This window comes from Podarcis raffonei, chromosome 16 (assembly GCF_027172205.1).
Source record: "Podarcis raffonei isolate rPodRaf1 chromosome 16, rPodRaf1.pri, whole genome shotgun sequence".
NCBI lineage: Eukaryota > Metazoa > Chordata > Lepidosauria > Squamata > Lacertidae > Podarcis > Podarcis raffonei.
Genome location: NC_070617.1, coordinates 4,834,649 through 4,852,742, shown reverse-complemented (window position 1 = coordinate 4,852,742; position 18,094 = coordinate 4,834,649). Strand labels below are relative to the sequence as shown.

The 18,094-nt window shown below is 48.0% G+C and overlaps 1 protein-coding gene and 1 long non-coding RNA gene across 3 annotated transcripts in view; one reads left to right on the top strand and one right to left on the bottom strand.

Moving 5' to 3' along the window:
- CA14 (carbonic anhydrase 14) overlaps positions 1 to 3,424 on the bottom strand; it is a 32,176-nt gene extending 28,752 nt beyond the window's left edge. The window contains exon 1 of one of the 2 annotated variants that reach the window (XM_053368998.1): positions 2,732 to 3,424. In XM_053368998.1, coding sequence (XP_053224973.1) covers positions 2,732 to 2,789 — 58 coding nt within the window. In that variant the 5' untranslated portion in view covers positions 2,790 to 3,424. The remainder of the gene's footprint in view (positions 1 to 2,731) is intronic. The other variant, XM_053369000.1, reaches the window with a different exon arrangement.
- A 35-nt stretch (positions 3,425 to 3,459) lies between these two features.
- Positions 3,460 to 5,675, top strand: LOC128403869 (uncharacterized). Its single transcript, XR_008328016.1, has 3 exons — positions 3,460 to 3,551; positions 4,473 to 4,714; positions 5,589 to 5,675. It is a non-coding gene; the product is annotated as an uncharacterized LOC128403869 (long non-coding RNA).
- The last annotated feature ends 12,419 nt before the right edge of the window (positions 5,676 to 18,094 follow it).

Below are 18,094 nucleotides of genomic sequence, written 5' to 3'. Positions count from 1 at the left end.
GACCCAAGGGCCCGACATGGTGAGAAGCATCTCCCTCTCTTCCTCTTTAAATCAGCCGTCTGTTCGCTAGCACCTTGATTTCTCTCCTGCGCAATAGTCCGGCGAGAGACCCCCAAGCGGGAGGTTCCAGGTTCGATCCCCAGCACCTAACCCTGAAACCCTGCAGAGCCTCTGCTGGCCCATGTAGGCAATATTGAGCTAGGTAGACCAAGGGTCTCTCGGTCCAAGCCAGTTTCTGATATTCCTGTGTACCAGCAGCATTTTGCAGGCCTCGAAAGCCTTTATTTTCTGACCACGGCTCTTCTACATGGAAGCATATTTCTCCCGAACACATTATCTGCTCTGCTTCGTCAGAGCTCTGCTTTGACGTTTTCTTTCTTTTTATTTCACAGTATTCAATACGATAATCTTTATTGTCATTGTCCCATACAGAACAACGAAATTGAAAAAAATCTACATCAGACATTCAAAAACCAACAAGCCTGCTATCCCAGCTATCCCAGCCTGGTTAGCCCCCTAAAAACTCCGATACCCCATTTTAAAATACAATATACTCCCATAGAGACTACCTTAAAGGTAAAGGGACCCCTGACCATTAGGTCCAGTCGCAGACGACTCTGGGACTGCGGTGCTCATCTCGCTTTGTTGGCCGAGGGAGCCGGCGTACAGCTTCCGGGTCATGTGGCCAGCAGGACTAAACCGCTTCTGGCGAACCAGAGCAGTGCACGGAAACACCATTTACCTTCCCGCCGGAGCGGTACCTATTTATCTACTTGCACTTTGACGTGTTTTCGAACTGCTAGGTTGGCAGGAGCAGGGACCGAGCAACGGGAGCTCACCCCATTGCGGGGATTTGAACTGCCAACCTTCTGATCGGTGAGTCCTAGGCTCTGTGGTTTAACCCACAGCGCCACCCGCGTCCCTGGAGACTATCTTACACTGCGTTTAAAATCAATTTGGATTATTCTCCGCTATTTCCTCCTAATGTATTATTATTATTATTATTATTATTATTATTATTATTATTATTATCGTCCGCATCATCATCATCATCACCTGGGTGCAAAGGTGTGGACAATTCCAAATAAACCACTCCCTGTTCTTTTAGGTAGAGTGGGGGATGTCCACTCCTCAGATTTTGAGTCATTATCCTCTCTTGACTCCTTGAGAGTTTTGCCTAGGAGGGTGGAAGGCAGGGTGTGTTGTTGTTGTTGGTTGTTGTTGTTGTCACACACCTCTTTGCCCTGCCCTTTGACACTTGAGATAGATATTTACAGGATCCACCCTAGTCCTTCAACTGCTTTCAATACAGTCATACCTCGGAAGTCGAACAGAATCCGTTCCGGAAAGCCGTTCGACTTTCAAAACGTTCGGAAACCAAGGCGCAGCTTCCGATTGGCTGCAGGAAGCTCCTGCAGCCAATCGGAAGCCGCAGAACCAGAGTAAGAACAATAATGTTTTGTAGAGGTTGCAGATTGCAATGGATTAGTCTGTCAGAGCAGTTCCTCCTTTTCCCAGTCCTAAGTTCAGTTCATCACACGCCTGCATGTGCCCACATTAGTTTTGTTTCTTAAGCCATCGCGAAACTTCTCCAGCGTTTGCGTGCATATTTTTTGCACGCAAAAAAAGCACACCTTTTGACACGCAGTTTCTGCTGACATGCTTTTGTAGACTCCTCTGGCTAATGCATGCACTTTGTGGACACTTCCCCCCCCCCCTAAAAAAAAGCATGCATTTTTTCACTTTTTTGGGTTGGCTGGTTTGTTGTACAGCTGCATTGCAAAATTCAGAGGAGGGCAATGTCAAACGATAGTTGTGTTCCTGTACTGTCCTGGGACGCATCATGCGGGAAGCGAAGACCAAATTCCTCCCCTGTGCCAAGTTAGGAATAGTAAAGTATATGTCCTTCTATATGACATTTGTTAGCTCTGGTCTAAATGAATTATTCTTACTATTATTATTATTACGATGATGATGACGACTTAATTTGTATTCCACCTCTCCTTCAAGGAGCTCACGGCGGCTTACATACTTCTCTATTTTATCCCGCCCTGTGGAACGCCCTCCCACCGGATGTCAAAGAGAAAAATAACTACCAAACTTTTAGAAGACATCTAAAGACAGCCCTGGGTGGGATACAAATAAATTATTATTATTATTATTATTATTATTATTATTATTATTATTATTACTATTATTATTATCTGCACAACGACCCTGCGAGGGAGGCTGAGCTGAGAGAGGCAGTGTCTGCCCAAGCAAACACCCAGTAGCCTACTGGGGCTTTGAACCCTGGTCTCCCCCAGGTCCTAGTCTTCATTTAATTCCCACAACCCTGCAAGATTGGTTAGGCTGAGGTCACTTCAGGGCCAAGTGGAGATTCGAACCCTGCTCTCCCTGGTCCTAGCCCAACACTCTAACCACTAAGCCACACTGGCTCTGGAACGGGAGCAAAGTCTTTGCAAATGCCCTTCAGGGCACACGTCTGTAGAAGAGGAATAGCCGGCGTTTGCAAACGTAGCCGTCGATTCTGTCCAAACGCTGATTACTTGGGGGTTTGTTTGTTTGTTTGTTTGTGCAAAAAGAGTCGGTGCTGCTCTGTTTATTTGGGGGAGAATTATGCTCTAGCCATCCACAAACGGTTGACAACGGACTCAACTGCACCTCGTCCCAAAAGAGGGGAAATCCACCCGGAGGCAAAAGAGCAGAAATTATCAAGGTGATCACTTACCGCCGCTCGCAGTCCAAACTTGGGGCAAAACTTGCAGGAAGAGAACAGCAAGGAGCATCTTGGAATGGCAGAAGACAGGTGGATGAGGATTTTTTAAAAAAATAGATGGATGTTCTCTGGTCCAAAAAATAATAATAATAATTGCCTTTTTATGCTTCCTTCCACTGTGGCTTCTCAGTCTGTGCAAAGGTATATTCAGTTCCCCGAAACAGAATGGGTTCGGATGGATGTCCAGGTCACCACGAATGAGATCTGCCTTCTTTTGCCTTTTTACCTTGTCCTCTCCCAGGGAGTCATTGGAGCCACTTTGCCAACCACCAAAAAACAAAAAAAAACCCTGGATGTTTTTTATTTTGTTTTTAAGGTAGCTCTGAGCGACAGAGGGAGTTTGCCCGGCGCCCGAGGTCCCTGCTCCTTAAATACGTCGTCCACAGAAGTCTGTGGAGTCCCAACGGTGTTTGGACAAGGCGAGAGAGAGAGAGAGAAAGGGGACGAGGGAAGGGGGGGCTGGAATTTGGCCGCTGTTCAGGCCTGTGCCAGCCAAGTCCCTCTGCAAGAGGCCGGCCGCTTTGATCCGCTGGTCCTAACAGAGGAGACGGGCTGGAGTGGGGGACGTGGGAAAGGGACGGTTCTGGCGGTGATTATTAAATGGCCAAAGAGAGTCTGGGGCCAGGGACTCATTTGCCTGCACCAGGAGCCTGTAATGTAACAATGAAGGCAAGGGTTCCACTGAGCATACACAGAATGCCTGGAGCACAAAGGTTCCAGTTGTCACCGTCTCCCTTGTCCCTGAGCATATGGGGTACCTTCTATCTAAAAGGTCAGTGCCCTACAGAGCCCTGACACTGTGCCTCAGCCGTCTGAGTTAAAAGGCTGAGTCTCTCCGGCTAGAGGAAATTGGCCAGTTACTATCTGCCACGTGGCGTTACGGTCGAGGGTCCGAGGGTCGGGGTTTGGCGGTGGTAGGGAGCAACTGCTTTGCATGCAGAAGGCCCGAGCCTGATGGAGCCCAGGGACTGATTTGGTGAAAAACATCTTCCTACCTTCTTCTCAAGGGATGTGGGTGGCACTGTGGGTTAAACCACAGAGCCTAGGACTTGCTGATCAGAAGGTCGGCAGTTCGAATCCCCGCCACGGGGTGAGCTCCCGTTGCTCGGTCCCTGCGCCTGCCAACCTAGCAGTTCGAAAGCACGTCGAAGTGCAAGTAGATAAATAGGTACCACTCCAGCGGGAAGGTAAACGGCGTTTCCGTGCGCTGCTCTGGTTCGCCAGAAGCGGCTTAGTCCTGCTGGCCACATGACCCGGAAGCTGTCTGCAGACAAACGTCGGCTCCCTCGGCCTATAGAGCAAGATGAGCGTGCAACCCCAGAGTCGGTCACAACTGGACCTAATGGTCAGGGGTCCCTTTACCTTTTTACCTTCTTCTCAAATCAAAACCATGAGGACTAGACTCTTACTTTTGCAGGAAGATGTCGAGAGAGCACCTGCCCTGCACGTAGAAGGGGCCAGGTTCAATCGCCAGCGGCTTCTCCCGGTAGGGCAGGGAAGGTCTCTGCTGCCAGTCAGTGCTGGTAATGCTAGATGCTAGATGGAACAATTGGTCCCGGACACATTGTTGTTGTCAGCCAAAAGCTTCCTGCATTCCTACACAACGCGGAAATAAAACCCGGACTCTGGCAAAGTGGCGTCTGGTCCTCAAAAGCTTATGGATGCTCAAATGTGCTTGCTTTTTTCTTTTAAGGCGTCTGTTGTACCACGAGGCTCTTTCTCGATTTGGCTCTCCGGAGGCCTGGAAGGCAGCGAAGATGACCAAAGAAGAACGCAATATGGAGGCCAGCCAAAAACAGAGGCTGTGGGAGACTTCTTAAAGCTGTTTGTCGGCCTCGGCAATGTGTCCAGGACGGATGTCAGCCCCTTCTGGACCTCTGTGAGGAGCATCATTCTTCAAAATAAATATCTGAAGGGAGCGTAAGGAGGATTAAGGTGGCTAGCACTGCGCTCCGACACAGATGCTTTTATTTATTTTCAAGTTTAACTGCTTTCGCAGCTGGGGTTGCAAATATTGATGTTTGCAAACCACCTGAAATACTTAGCTACATGGGTGGTAAACAGACAAACGTGCTCCTTCGAGGGACCAAACTGTGGAACTCCCTGCTGCAGGAAATCACCAAATTAGGTGGCTTTAAAAAAGGGGATCAAATTTGGAGAGTGTATGGCAATCAGTGGCTGCTTAGCTTGAGAGGGATTTACTCTGCCGAAGTAAGCATGCACGAGATTGCAACCCCTTAAGCGTTTTTAAATTCCACTGATTTCAGTGTTTATTCCTAAAGAAATCTTTCCATTTCTTTGAAGGCTTCCAGACTGGCGTCCATTTATGAGGTGCCACCTTGCTTGCATCGAAACTCCAGCCTCCCCCCTCTCTTTTTGCATTTAATCTGGGTTTTACCCTTTCTGGGGGCGATCCATTAATCCCTTTCTGGAAGGCCATTGCTGCCCTCATGATCAGAGGCAGCCTTGCTGTGAATATTAGTTGTGAGTTAGCAACAGGAGGAGAGGGCAGTCCAACACCTCGCCCTTCTTGTGGGCTTCATAAGAATGTAAGGACTCCCCTGCGGCTGGATCAAGCCAAAGGGGTGTGGGAAATTGCAGTTAAACATAATTTGCAAACATAGAGCTAGTTAAGGCACGAAAGGGTTAAGACCACAGAGCTGCATTGCTAGACTCAGTTAGGTCACACCCCCTCGCCTCCAGTGAGGGAGGAAGTGAATCTTCTCTCCTTATTCTTCTTTGTGCCATGTAACATACCAGAAAGGACATGTCTGATCTTGAAACTATCTTTCTGTATTTTGTACCCAAGAGCATTCTACCTGTGTTCTCCTTGCTGCCACGTGGAATGATACATGAACCAGACCTTTGGATTTTGCAAGTAAAACTTTTAAACGTACTTAAGACTGTGGTCTGTTCATTGCGATGGGAGAAGCACGTAAGCAAGCCAAATGGGGTATATAAAAGGGTCTAACAGCGTATTATTCCCCTGCCAGGCACTATGACTGTTTTAAATTCTGCAGAGGGCTCTCTCCCACGGAAGATTGTGCTAAGCTCAATCGAGGCGTCCAGCCAATTCTTTTATTTATTACAGTCATACCTCGGGTTACAGCTGCTTCAGGTTGCGTTTTATCGGGTTGTGGACCGCCGAAACCTGGAAGTACTGGAATGGATTACTTCCGGGTTTTGGCGGTCACGCATGCGCAGAAGCGCTAAATTGCGCTTTGCGCATGTGCAGAAGCACCGAATCGCAACCTGCATGTGCGCAGGCGCGGGTTGTGAACGCTGCGGGTTGCGAACGTGCATCCCACGTGGATCACATTCACAACCCGAGCATCCACTGTACTCCACACGGGTGAGCTAAATATATTTACCTCCATCAGGGGCCCACCTAATAATAATAATAATAATAATAATAATAATAATAATAATAATAATAATAATTTATTATTTGTACCCCGCCCATCTGGCTGGGTTTCCCCAGCCACTCTGGGCGGCTTCCACAGAGACCAAAAATACACTAAAATGTCACACATTAAAAACTTCCCTGAACACGGCTGCCTTAAGATGTCTTCTGAATGTCAGGTAGTTGTTTATCGCTTTGACATCTGATGGGAGGGCGTTCCACAGGGCGGGCGCCACTACCGAGAAGGCCCTCTGCCTGGTTCCCTGTAGCTTTGCTTCTCATAGTGAGGGAACTGCCAGAAGGCCCTTGGAGCTGGACCTCAGCGTCCGGGCAGAACGATGGGGGTGAAGACGCTCCTTCAGGTATACTGGACCGAGGCTGTTTAGGGCTTTCAAGGTCAGCACCAACACTTTGAATTGTGCTCAGAAACGTACTGGGAGCCAATGTAGGTCTTTCAAGACCGGTGTTATGTGGTCCCAGCGGCCGCCCCCAATCACCAGTCTAGCTGCCGCATTCAGGATTAGTTGTAGTTTCTGGGTCACCTTCAAAGGCAGCCCCACATAGAGCGCATTGCAGTAGTCCAAGCGGGAGATAACTAGAGCATGCACCTAGTTCAGGATCCTCTTCTCACAGTGACCAACCTGCGGGAAACTCTTGAGCAAGATTTCAGGACAAAAGCAACACTCTCCACCAACTGTGATTCAGAAGCATTTCCTGCTTTCTTGCAGAGAAAGGTCGTTGTGGCTGATAGCCATCGATAGTCCTTTCCGCACACAGAGAGATTCACACAGAGACGCACAAGGTGAGCTCCTCCGAGGTGGCAGATTCACCAGTGCTCTCAAAAATAAATGTGTGGACCTCCTGAGGTGTAGGAATCACGCCAGGCTCTGCTGCCCATGAGGCATGTTGGCATGGCTGCGGTGGCTGGATCCTGGACACGTCATGTTGTAACATTAGCCGTGGCCTCTTCAGGATTTGAACTGTACCCTTGTCAAGTCAGCTCCCTGACAGACCAAACATTGCGGGCCAGAGTCCTGCTCTATTCATAGGCCTGCTCTTCACCGCTGCAAACGGAGTCACGGTCACAGTGCCCTGATTTCTCCACCGCAAGCAGTTTGCTTAGCTTCCGTTAGGTTTCACCTGCATCCTGCTACCACCTCCCCTTTCAACAATGTGATGTCAATATAACTCTTTATACAATCTATACAAGACATTGAACAATATGAAATATATGAAATAGGCACTCTCTGCAAAACCAAATACAGTGGTAACTCAGGTTAAGTACTTAATTCGTTCCGGAGGTCCATTCTTAACCTGAAACTGTTCTTAACCTGAAGCACCACTTTAGCTAATGGAGCCTCCTGCTGCTGCCGCGCCGCTGGAGCACGATTTCTGTTCTTATCCTGAAGCAAAGTTCTTAACCTGAAGCACTATTTCTGGGTTAGCGGAGTCTGTAACCTGAAGTGTATGTAACCTAAAGCGTATGTAACACGAGGTACCACTGTAAACAAAAACAAATAAACAGAAATCTTCTAAATCTTTGAAAGCCACAAAATGTGCACTCTTGATGGATTCTCTTGAAAACCTAGAACCAAATAAACATAAGTTTTATAAGTCTCTGAAAGTCTGTGTGGGCCATGCAGGTCTCTGAGAGAAGCAATGGGTCAGATTCTTAAAGCCGTAAAGCTTTGTTCTATGACGTCCAACGCTGTCAAAGTGGTCCGCAAGTAGACGTTGTGAACAGTGATTCCGGATATCCCCACTGTTTCGTGGAATTCTTGTTCAGCACAGCAGAAGGATACAGAAATGCCTCATAGCAATTGCTGTTATTGTTAAGTTGTGGGTGAACATATCAGACGACACAGCGACTCTTCAAACAGCTCTTGTTTATTCACAGGCTAGGACAGAACTGAACTGAAGGGCTCAGCCAGCCTGCTTATATAGAGCTCCAGTACAACGTAACTAACAACTTTCTAAAACTATCCAATCACTGAACGTCACTTTCGATCCCCTATTTGCATAACTATCTACAGTATCCCCCTGCTGGCCCAGGGTGAGAACTTCAGTACATAACAGTTATACAGTTCCATTCACCATATAGCTGGGTTTATGAAGCATTTTTGTAGATTCTAGGTTTTTCAAGAGAATTCCATCAAGAGTGCATATTTTGTGACTTTCAGAGATTTAGAGGATTTCTGTTTATTTGGTTTTGCAGGGAGTGCATACTTCATATATTTCATATTGTTCAATGTTCTGTATAGATTGTATAAAGAGTTTATATTGACATTGCATTGTTGAACTTGGTCATCGTGTCGCCTTTGGATATTACTGATACTTGTTTGCAACATAGGGGTTTGATCGTTTGGTTACCACCTCCCCTTTGTCGGAACGGCAGGGAGGGGAGAGTTTTAGTGGGACGAGAGCCGGTGTGGTGTAGTGTGTTCGAGTGCCGGGCTAGGACCTGGGTTCAAGTCCTCCCAATCGGCCATGAAGCTCTCCCTGGGTGTGGCCTTGGGAAGGGCCAGTCGTTGCCTCTCAGCCTGACCTACCTCACAGGGTTGTTGTGGCGACCAGGGAAAGGAGAGAACCCCTGGAGCTCTTCAGAGAAAAAAGTGGGGTTTGAATGCAGTTAACAACCACCTTTCGGCTGCGTCTAGGCGTGGGCAAATCTGTCAATTCCATTTTCTCTCAAAATCTCTCTTTTTAATTATTGACTTCAATTCTCCACATGACCGATTTTATTAATCGTTAAAAATCGTAGTCATCATTATTCAAAACCATGAAAAGTTATTAGCATTTCAGTACCAATGCCTGCACACACAAACACGTGCTTGCAATTTTACCAACTTTTTTGCAAAGCAATGCTGCCTAATATCGTTCAGTTCCTGTATGTTGCTTTCCCTAAAAATTGCATTTTAGACGCACTCAAACCTAGTCTGCATTGTTCATATTGCACAGGCCTTTTTTCTCTTTTTAACCAGTCAGTACAGTATTTAATGAATGTTTTTATGGGTGCTGTTCTTAAAATTTGTAACATGTGGGACTCAGCTCACCCACCTAGAAATATACTTGACCTTCCTGTTCCTCCATCCCCATCCCCCATCCCCAAAAAAATAATTCTGGTGCATCCCCTACTGCCGTTCCCTTCCCCTGCTTTCTCCCCACGTCGATTTCTAAATTGCAATTCCCTTGGGGCAGAGACCTCTCTCCCCTCCAAATGTCACACCAACTCATAGGAGTGGGGATTAAAAGTATCAGAAATAACAGGAGAGGGGAAATTGTCATCCTTTGCCCTAAAAAACTCCCAGTAATTATTGGCGGGCTATGATCCCTCTCTTTGGTGAGAGTAAATGGTACTACTCTTTTGTGTATACCTCCTTATCTGATGAAGTGGAGCCAGAGGCCTTTGAGGCGATGAAACTCAGCACCAGCCCTGCACACCATCTACCTCTTTCTGAGTGACGGAAAAAGAAGTTCACCGTGAACAGGAAAAATAAGCCGGTCCAGAAACGGCAAAGACTAGCTTGGTGCTCATACGTAAAAGATAATTTGAAAAAACCAGAGTCTTTCTTGTTGGGAAACGGTGGGAGATGATATTGATAAGAATGCTCTGAAATTGTTCCTATATGCAACAACAGCATCGAGGTTATTGCTGGCCCAGGTTCAGAAACAGCAACAACTGCCAGCAGTAGGAGGGTGGCAGCAGAAGGTTATGGAATACGCAGAAATAGCCAAACCTTTACTCTGATTAAAACACAGTTTGGATAGCACCACTCACTGATCTGGCTGATAGGAGTCACACGTTGCTTTGCTATTGAAAACTGTGCATTACATTCTGAGATCGCATTGGTTTACACTGCCCTCTGGTGGCTCAGATAGCAACATGCAGAAGCAACATGTGGCGAGTTTAGGGTTTCAAACAGGGACACTTGCATCAGCGATCAAAACTGAGACCACCTGTTTGCAGTCCAGGTGCTCAATCACTGAGCTACGGCCCTTCCCCTTAAAATAAAGCAGGATTCTAGTCCTCATGGTTCTCAACCAAGGGCTGGTTTTTAATTGGGGCAATTGGCCCAATTCCTTAGTATTAAGGTCCATATAGTTCAAGCTATGGTTTTCCCAGTAGTGATGTATGGAAGTGAGAGCTGGACCATAAAGAAGGCTGATCGCTGAAGAATGGATGCTTTTGAATTCTGGTGCTGGAGGAGACTCTGGAGAGTCCCATGGACTGCAAGAAGATCAAACCTCCCCATTCTGAAGGAAATCAGCCCTGAGTGGTCACTGGAAGGACAGATCCTGAAGCTGAGACTCCAATACTTTGGCCACCTCATGAGAAGAGAAGACTCCCTGGGAAAGACCCCGATGTTGGGAAAGATGGAGGGCCCAAGGAGAAGGGGACGACAGAGGACGAGATGGTTGGACAGCGTTCTCGAAGCGACCAGCATAAGTTTGACCAAACTGCGGGAGGCAGTGGAAGACAGGAGTGCCTGGCGTGCTCTGGTCCATGGGGTCACGAAGAGTCATACACAATTAAACGACTAAACAACAACAAAGCTTAGTATTGTCAGCACTGACTGGCAGCACCTCTCCAAGGTGCTTTCCCAGCCCTTTCTGGAGATCCTGCCAGGAACTGAACCTGGGACTGGGGCGGAAATAGACTCGCAGCAAACTTTTACTCATTTCACACGTCTCCCCTCTTCGGGCCCTTTCCCAAAAAAGCACACCCAGCAATCAGCTCAGATTGCACAGCAGCGCTTCCTGAACCCGGTGCCAACCTTTTCCAGACGGTTCAGGCCGGCCACTTTCACCAGTTCGCCGTCACCTCCCTGGCCCAACAGACCGGTTTGCTCACACGTGGCTTCCCTTTGCTTTCATAAGCCCAACCTTTGCCCTGCCCTGTAGAGGCTGGCTTGTCGAAAGCTGGGGTTTTGCAAATGCAGCCGCCCCTGGGCTGGCGCACTGTGTCAGCACATCACTCTTTCCCACCTCCCCAGTAAAAAGGCTTATGAAACATCCCTCTGTTGTTGCAGGCCTGAGAGCATTTAGAACATGGGTAAACAAACTAAGGCCCAGGGGCCGGATGCGGCCCAATCGCCTTCTAAATCCGGCCCACGGACGGTCCGGGAATCAGCGTGTTTTTACATGAGCAGAATGTGCCCTTTTATTTAAAATGCATCTCTGGATTACAGTGGTACCTCGGGTTACATACGCTTCAGGTTACATACGCTTCAGGTTACATACGCTTAGGGTTACAGACTCCGCTAACCCAGAAATAGTGCTTCAGGTTAAGAACTTTGCTTCAGGATGAGAACAGAAATTGTGCTCCGGCGGCGCGGCGGCAGCAGTAGGCCCCATTAGCTAAAGTGGTGCTTCAGGTTAAGTACGGACCTCTGGAATGAATTAAGTACTTAACCCGAGGTACCACTGTATTTGTGGGGCCTGCCTGGTGTTTCTACATGAGTAAAATGTGTGCTTTTATTTAAAATGCATCTTGGGGTTATTCATATTTTTTTTCCAAGATAGAGTCCGACCCTCCACAAGGTCTGAGGGACAGTGGACCGGCCCCCTGCTGAAAAAGACTGCTGACCCCTGGCTCAGAAGATGCCTGCTGGACACCTCCGAAATAGCATCCCAAGTCTTTCAAAGCAGGGCCAAGCTTCCCCTGTTGGATTTCTGCCTGCTCTGCAGCTTTTTCAGGGGTTGGGAGGGGGCGAAGTGGAAACCTAACACCCAAGGATACAATGTCTGGCACACAGTAACAAGCAAGAGTTATTTGGTAGCAATAATAACAGTAAATTTGTTTATTTGCAAGTATCTCTAAGCTGTTCAATCAAAGAGCTCTCTAAGCAGTGGACACGCCTTTAAGACTGTAGCTCAGACGCGGCTAAAATCCACAAAACTATTCAAAAGCAAATACAGTGGTACCTCGGGTTACAGATGCTTCAGGTTACATACGCTTCAGGTTACAGACTCCGCTAACCCAGAAATAGTGCTTCAGGTTAAGAACTTTGCTTCAGGATGAGAACAGAAATCGTGCTCTGGCGGCAGCAGGAGGCCCCATTAGCTAAAGTGGTGCTTCAGGTTAAGAACAGTTTCAGGTTAAGAACAGACCTCTGGAACGAATTAAGTACTTAACCCGAGGTACCACTGTATGCATAAAACAAGTATCACTAAAACACAGAGAAAATAAGTAAATTTTTTTTTTAAAAAAAGGAACATAGGAAACTGAATTATATGCCTAGGGAGACTTCTGGAAATAAATCAGGCTTTATGGAGGCATCTAAAACAATACAGAACAGGGCGTTGTGATGGTGTCAGTGTTTGTGACGCAGCGACGAGGCCATTTTTTTGTTGTTCCATTATAAACTGTACATCTCTTTTCTTCTGTTATGCAAACCATGGCAGCACTAGATGGGAGCATAGCTGGCAACCGTCCCTTATTTGGTGGGAAAGTCCCTTATCCCAGCACTGTGTCCCGCTGCTGTCCCTTATTGATGATGTCCCTTAAATTTCCCGGGTTTCAAAGGAAGCAGCTCCTCAACCTGCCGGTCAGGGAGGAGGGAGGCTCCAACTGTGTTGGTTGGCTGCGTTGCTCACCCAATAAGGAGTCTGAGAATGACTGGGGGGTGGAGCTTGCATGCCTTGTGCTGATCAAATTGGCCACGTTGCCTGGGGACTCACCCTTGCTCAGCGCTTCCCAGCGAAGAGGTGACGGTGGTTTTCCTTGCTGCATCCCCTTTGCCGGGTTGCTGCGCTGTGGGAACCACCACTTGAGGCTTCGTTTGGCTGCCGGCTGGGCTTTCTGCCTTTGGCTCAGAGGGGCTCAGAAGTTGAACATACCTGTGTTTGGAAAATCCCTTATTTTGGCTGCTGATCCCTTATTTTCGAGGCTGCTGGTCCCGTATTTTCAAATCTGTAAGTTGACAGCTATGGATGGGAGTCTCTTGGCGGTCAAGCATCCTCTGTCGGCATTGTGTACTGGTTAGAGTGCTGGACTGGGACCTGGGAGAGACCTGGGTTCGAATCCCCACATGGCCCTCAAGCTCACTGGGTACGACCTCTCAGCCTGGCCTAACTCCCAGGGTTGTTGTGAAGGTGAAATGGAAAATTGGAGAAGTGTTTTACACACCATCTTGAGCCCCTTGGAGGAAAGGAGGGATATAAATGAAACAATAAGGAAATAAGCAGGTATAATGATACAATTTGTTTATTGATTATTTTACATAAACCGGGTTGAGGATCCTTGTGACCAAAAGCGGCATATAAACATGCAAAAGGAAATAAAATATCTGTCAGGTGCTGCACAGGATTTTAAAGAAAAGTCTCAGCAGAATCTCACAACTTAATTTCCCTGAAGCCAAACCCAGCATGAGCTATCCCTGGGAGAAGCTGCTACTGACCAGGGGTCAGCAAACTTTTTCAGCAGGGGGCTGGTCCACTGTCCCTCAGACCTTGTGGGGAGCCGGACTATATTTGGGGGGGGGATGAACGAATTCCTATGCCCCACAAATAACCCAGAGGTGCATTTTAAATAAAAGGACAAATTCTACTCATGTAAAAACACGCTGATTCCCGGACCATCTGTGGGCCGGATTGAGAAGGCGATTGGGCGGGATCCAGACCCCGGGCCTTAGTTTGCCTACCCATGTACAGTGCTAAAGGTAAAGGTAAAGGGACCCCTGACCATTAGGTCCAGTCGTGGCCGACTCTGGGGTTGTGGCGCTCATCTCGCTCTATAGGCCAAGGGAGCCGGCATACAGCTTCTGGGTCATGTGGCCAGCATGACTAAGCCACTTCTGGAGAACCAGAGCAGCACACGGAAACACCGTTTACCTTCTCGCCGGAGCGGTACCTATTTATCTACTTGCACTTTGACGTGCTTTCGAACTGCTAGGTTGGCAGGAGCAGGGACTGAACAACGGGAGCTCACCCCATCACGGGGATTCGAACCGCCGACCTTCTGATTGTCAAGTCCTAGGCTCTGTGGTTTAACTCACAGCGCCACCCACGTCCCATGTACAGTGGTACCTCGGGTTAAATACTTAATTCGTTCCGGAGGTCCGTACTTAACTTGAAACTGTTCTTAACCTGAAGCACCACTTTAGCTAATGGAGCCTCCTGCTACCGCTGCGCCGCCGCTGCACACGATTTCTGTACTTATCCTGAAGCAAAGTTCTTAACCTGAAGCACTATTTCTGGGTTAGCGGAGTCTGTAACCTGAAGCGTATGTAACCCGAAATACCACTATACATAGCTGTAAACTTTTCCCTTTTCTTGTGAGGAATCCTATTCGGAATAAGGAAATTTCCCTTAAAAAAGGGGAAAAGTTGACAGCTATGATGTGCTAGTCCATAAGAAGAACTTAGCAGACATGCATACAGGCATGTTTTGTTTTTTTTTATTCTATGCATTCATTTATATCTCACCTTTTCTCCAAAGACTGCATGGGTAGACCCAGAGGCGACATGCTACCCCCCCCCTTTTCACTGCTTTCTCCTCACAACAACCCTCTGAGGCAGATTAGGCTGGACGTAGCCAGGGGGGCAGCTACCCCCCAATCAATAAAAAGGCATAGCAAATTGAGGTTCTGTCTCCCCCCCCCTCATAACAAAAGGCCTGCCCCACCCCACAAAAATCCTGGCTATGCCCATGGCCACTGAAGGGAAATTATTTGAACCCAGGACACTACACCAAACCTTATTTTTTGTGACTGTAGCTTTTTTATTAAAAAAACAAAAAAAAAACCTTTTAAAAAATAATTTGTGTTTTAATTGTTGCAACCCACCCGTGAGACTTTATAGAGTGAAGGAAGAGTAATTAATACTACTAATAGTAATTAATACTACTAATAATAATAAAATACAAAAATAATACTAATACTACATCTAATTGGCTCTTCAAACGTGAGCTCCCTCCGCGTGGCAAAAAGCAACCTATTGATCTATTTATTTATTTTGATTTAATTCGTGCCGCTCTTGAGCATAAAACTCACCCACCCAGAAGTGAAGCTATTCACGTTACTAACTAAAAAAAAGGAAGGGGATCTTTTCTCAAGACCGATTAATAGATCCAAATAAATTTTCTAGATGCGCCATAAATCAATAAAAAATGGTGACGCTATGAAAAAGCGAATTACACTTCAATTTGGGAGCTAAGGACCCCATTCGGATCCTCATCCCCACGACCCTCTCTCGTCCTGCGCGTCGCGGGTGGGGGAAAAAACCGAAAGGGACACGCGGCGCGTGCGGATGCGCGCTTGATTGACGCGGCAGGCGACTCATTCATTCTTATGTAACTTTCACTCACGCCGCGGGTGCCGAGAACCGCCAGCTCCCCATTGGCCCGTCCCCGCCGGATGGAACGCCGCGCCATTGGCCGGCGCCTGGGTGTGGGCGTGGCCCGGGGACCCATTCATGGCCCGGCCGCCGCCTCCTTACTCCTGCTCAGACACGTGTGCGGCCCGGAGGGGAGGGAGCGGGAGGCGTCGGCGGGCCGCTGCCTTGTTTACCTAAAAGTGGAAGGAAGATCACTGCAAAGAGAGCGAGAGAGAGAGAGCAGGGAGAGGAGTTTGCCCTCCCAGAACATTCCTGCCCATCCAGATTCCTCAAAGCAGGCTTCCTTTCAGCACCCTGGGTGCAGCACCCATAGGTGCAGATGCGGTGGGGCCGGATGACAGAGCGGGGCTGGGGCAGGGGGCATGACCTGTGGTGCTCTATTATTTCTCTGTCTGTTTATTTTTAATTACCCACCCTAAGGTCCCAGGCTCCTTAATGGATCACTGCCTTGCCATGGCGACGGGGCTTGAATAACTCAGAGAAGCTATGAGCTATGCCGTGCAGGTCCACCCAAGATGGACAGGTCATAGTGGAGAGTTTTGACCAAACGTGATCCACCTGGAGCAGGAACCGGCAAGCCACTCCAGTATCTTAAAAAAGATTTTTAAGACAGCATCTTAAAAAGCAGAGACATCACCTTGCCAACAAAGGTCTGTATAGTTAAAGCTCTGGTTTTCCCAGTAGTGATGTATGGAAGTGAGAGCTGGACCATAAAGAAGACTGATCGCCGAAGAATGGATGCTTTTGAATTCTGGTGCTGGAGGAGACTCTTGAGAGTCCCATGGACTGCAAGAAGATCAAACCTCTCCATTCTGAAGGAAATCAGCCCTGAGTGCTCACTGGAAGGACAGATCCTGAAGCTGAGGCTCCAAGACTTTGGCCACCTCATGAGAAGAGAAGACGCCCTGGAGAAGACCCTGATGTTGGGAAAGATCATCAGGGAGATGATCAAGGAGAAGGGGACGACAGAGGACGAGATGGTTGGACAGTGTTCTCAAAGCTACCAGCATGAGTTTGACCAAACTGCAGGAAGCAGTGGAAGACAGGAGTGCCTGGCGTGCTCTGGTCCAGGGGGTCATGAAGAGTCGGACATGACTAAACAACAACAGCAGCAAAAGGTCCCAGGGCAGGTTGCAGCTTTAAACCACAATATTTAGAACAATTAAAAACAACTTAAATCATGCACTAACCATTGGTCATGCTGGCCGCTGAGGGTCGCTGGGTGTCCGAGGATCATTCCCCTCCAAGTAGGGCTGGGGGAGACTTTTCCTGAGACCCTGGACAGGCACTTCCAGTGAAAACCCTGGGGAGCCGCTGTCAGTTGTGGAAACGTGATTGTAGAGGTGGAAGGGACACCTGGGGGTCATCTAGTCCAACCCTCTTCAATGCAAGAATCTCAGCTAGATCTTACATGACAGATGGCCAACCATCCTCTGCTTAAAAACCTCCAAGGAAGAATAATCCAACACCTCCAGTGGGAGTCTGTTCCACAGTTGAACAGCTCCTACGATCAGAAAATTCTTCCCGATGTTTAGTCAGAATCTCCTTCCTTGTAATTTGAAGCCACTGGTTTGAGTCCATCCTCCATGTGACAGCTCTTCAGCTATTTGAAGATGACTACTGTTATCTCCTCTTGTTCTCCTCTTCTATAGTCTAAACCAGACTTCCTCAACCTTGGCCCTCCAGCTTCTTTTTGGCCTACAATTCCCATGTTCCCTAGCTAGCAGGACCAGTGGTCCGGGATGATGGGAATTGTAGTCTCAAAACATCTGGAGGGCCGAGGGTGAGGAAGCCTGAGCTAAACAGACCCAATTCCCTCAACCATTCCTCATCAGGCTTGGTTTCTAGACCCTTGATCATCTTGGTTGCACACCTTCCAGCTTGTCAACGTCCTTCTTAAATTGTGGTGCCCAGAATTGGACACAGTATTCCAGGTGTGGTCTGACCAAGGCAGAATAGAGTGGTACTATTCCTTCCCTTGATCTGGACACTAGTCTTGTGTTGATGCAGCCTAGAATAGCTTTAGCTCTTTTTGCTGCTGCATCACACTGTTGACTCCTGTTCAGCTTGTGGTTTACAAACACCTCTGCATCCTTTTCACATGTACTACTGGTAAGCAATGTACTACTGGGACGCGGGTGGCACTGTGGGTTAAACCACAGAGCCTAGGACTTGCCGATCAGAAGGTTGGCGGTTCGAATCCCCACAACGGGGTGAGCTCCTGTTGCTCGGTCCCTGCTCCTGCCCACCTAGCAATTCAAAAGTGCGTCAAAGTGCAAGTAGATAAATAGGTACCGCTCCGGCGGGAAGGTAAACGCCGTTTCCGTGTGCTGCTCTGGTTCGCCAGAAGCAGCTTAGTCCTGCTGGCCATATGACCCGGAAGCTGTACGCTGGCTCCCTCGGCCAATAAAGCGAGATGAGCACCACAACCCCAGAGTCGGCCACGACTGGACCTAATGGTCAGGGGTCCCTTTACCTTTACCTTTACTTTTACTGGTAAGCCTGGTGTGTCTCTCATATTTGTGCAGCTGGTTCTTCCTGCCTAAGTGCAGAACCTATTGAACTTCCTTTTCTTAG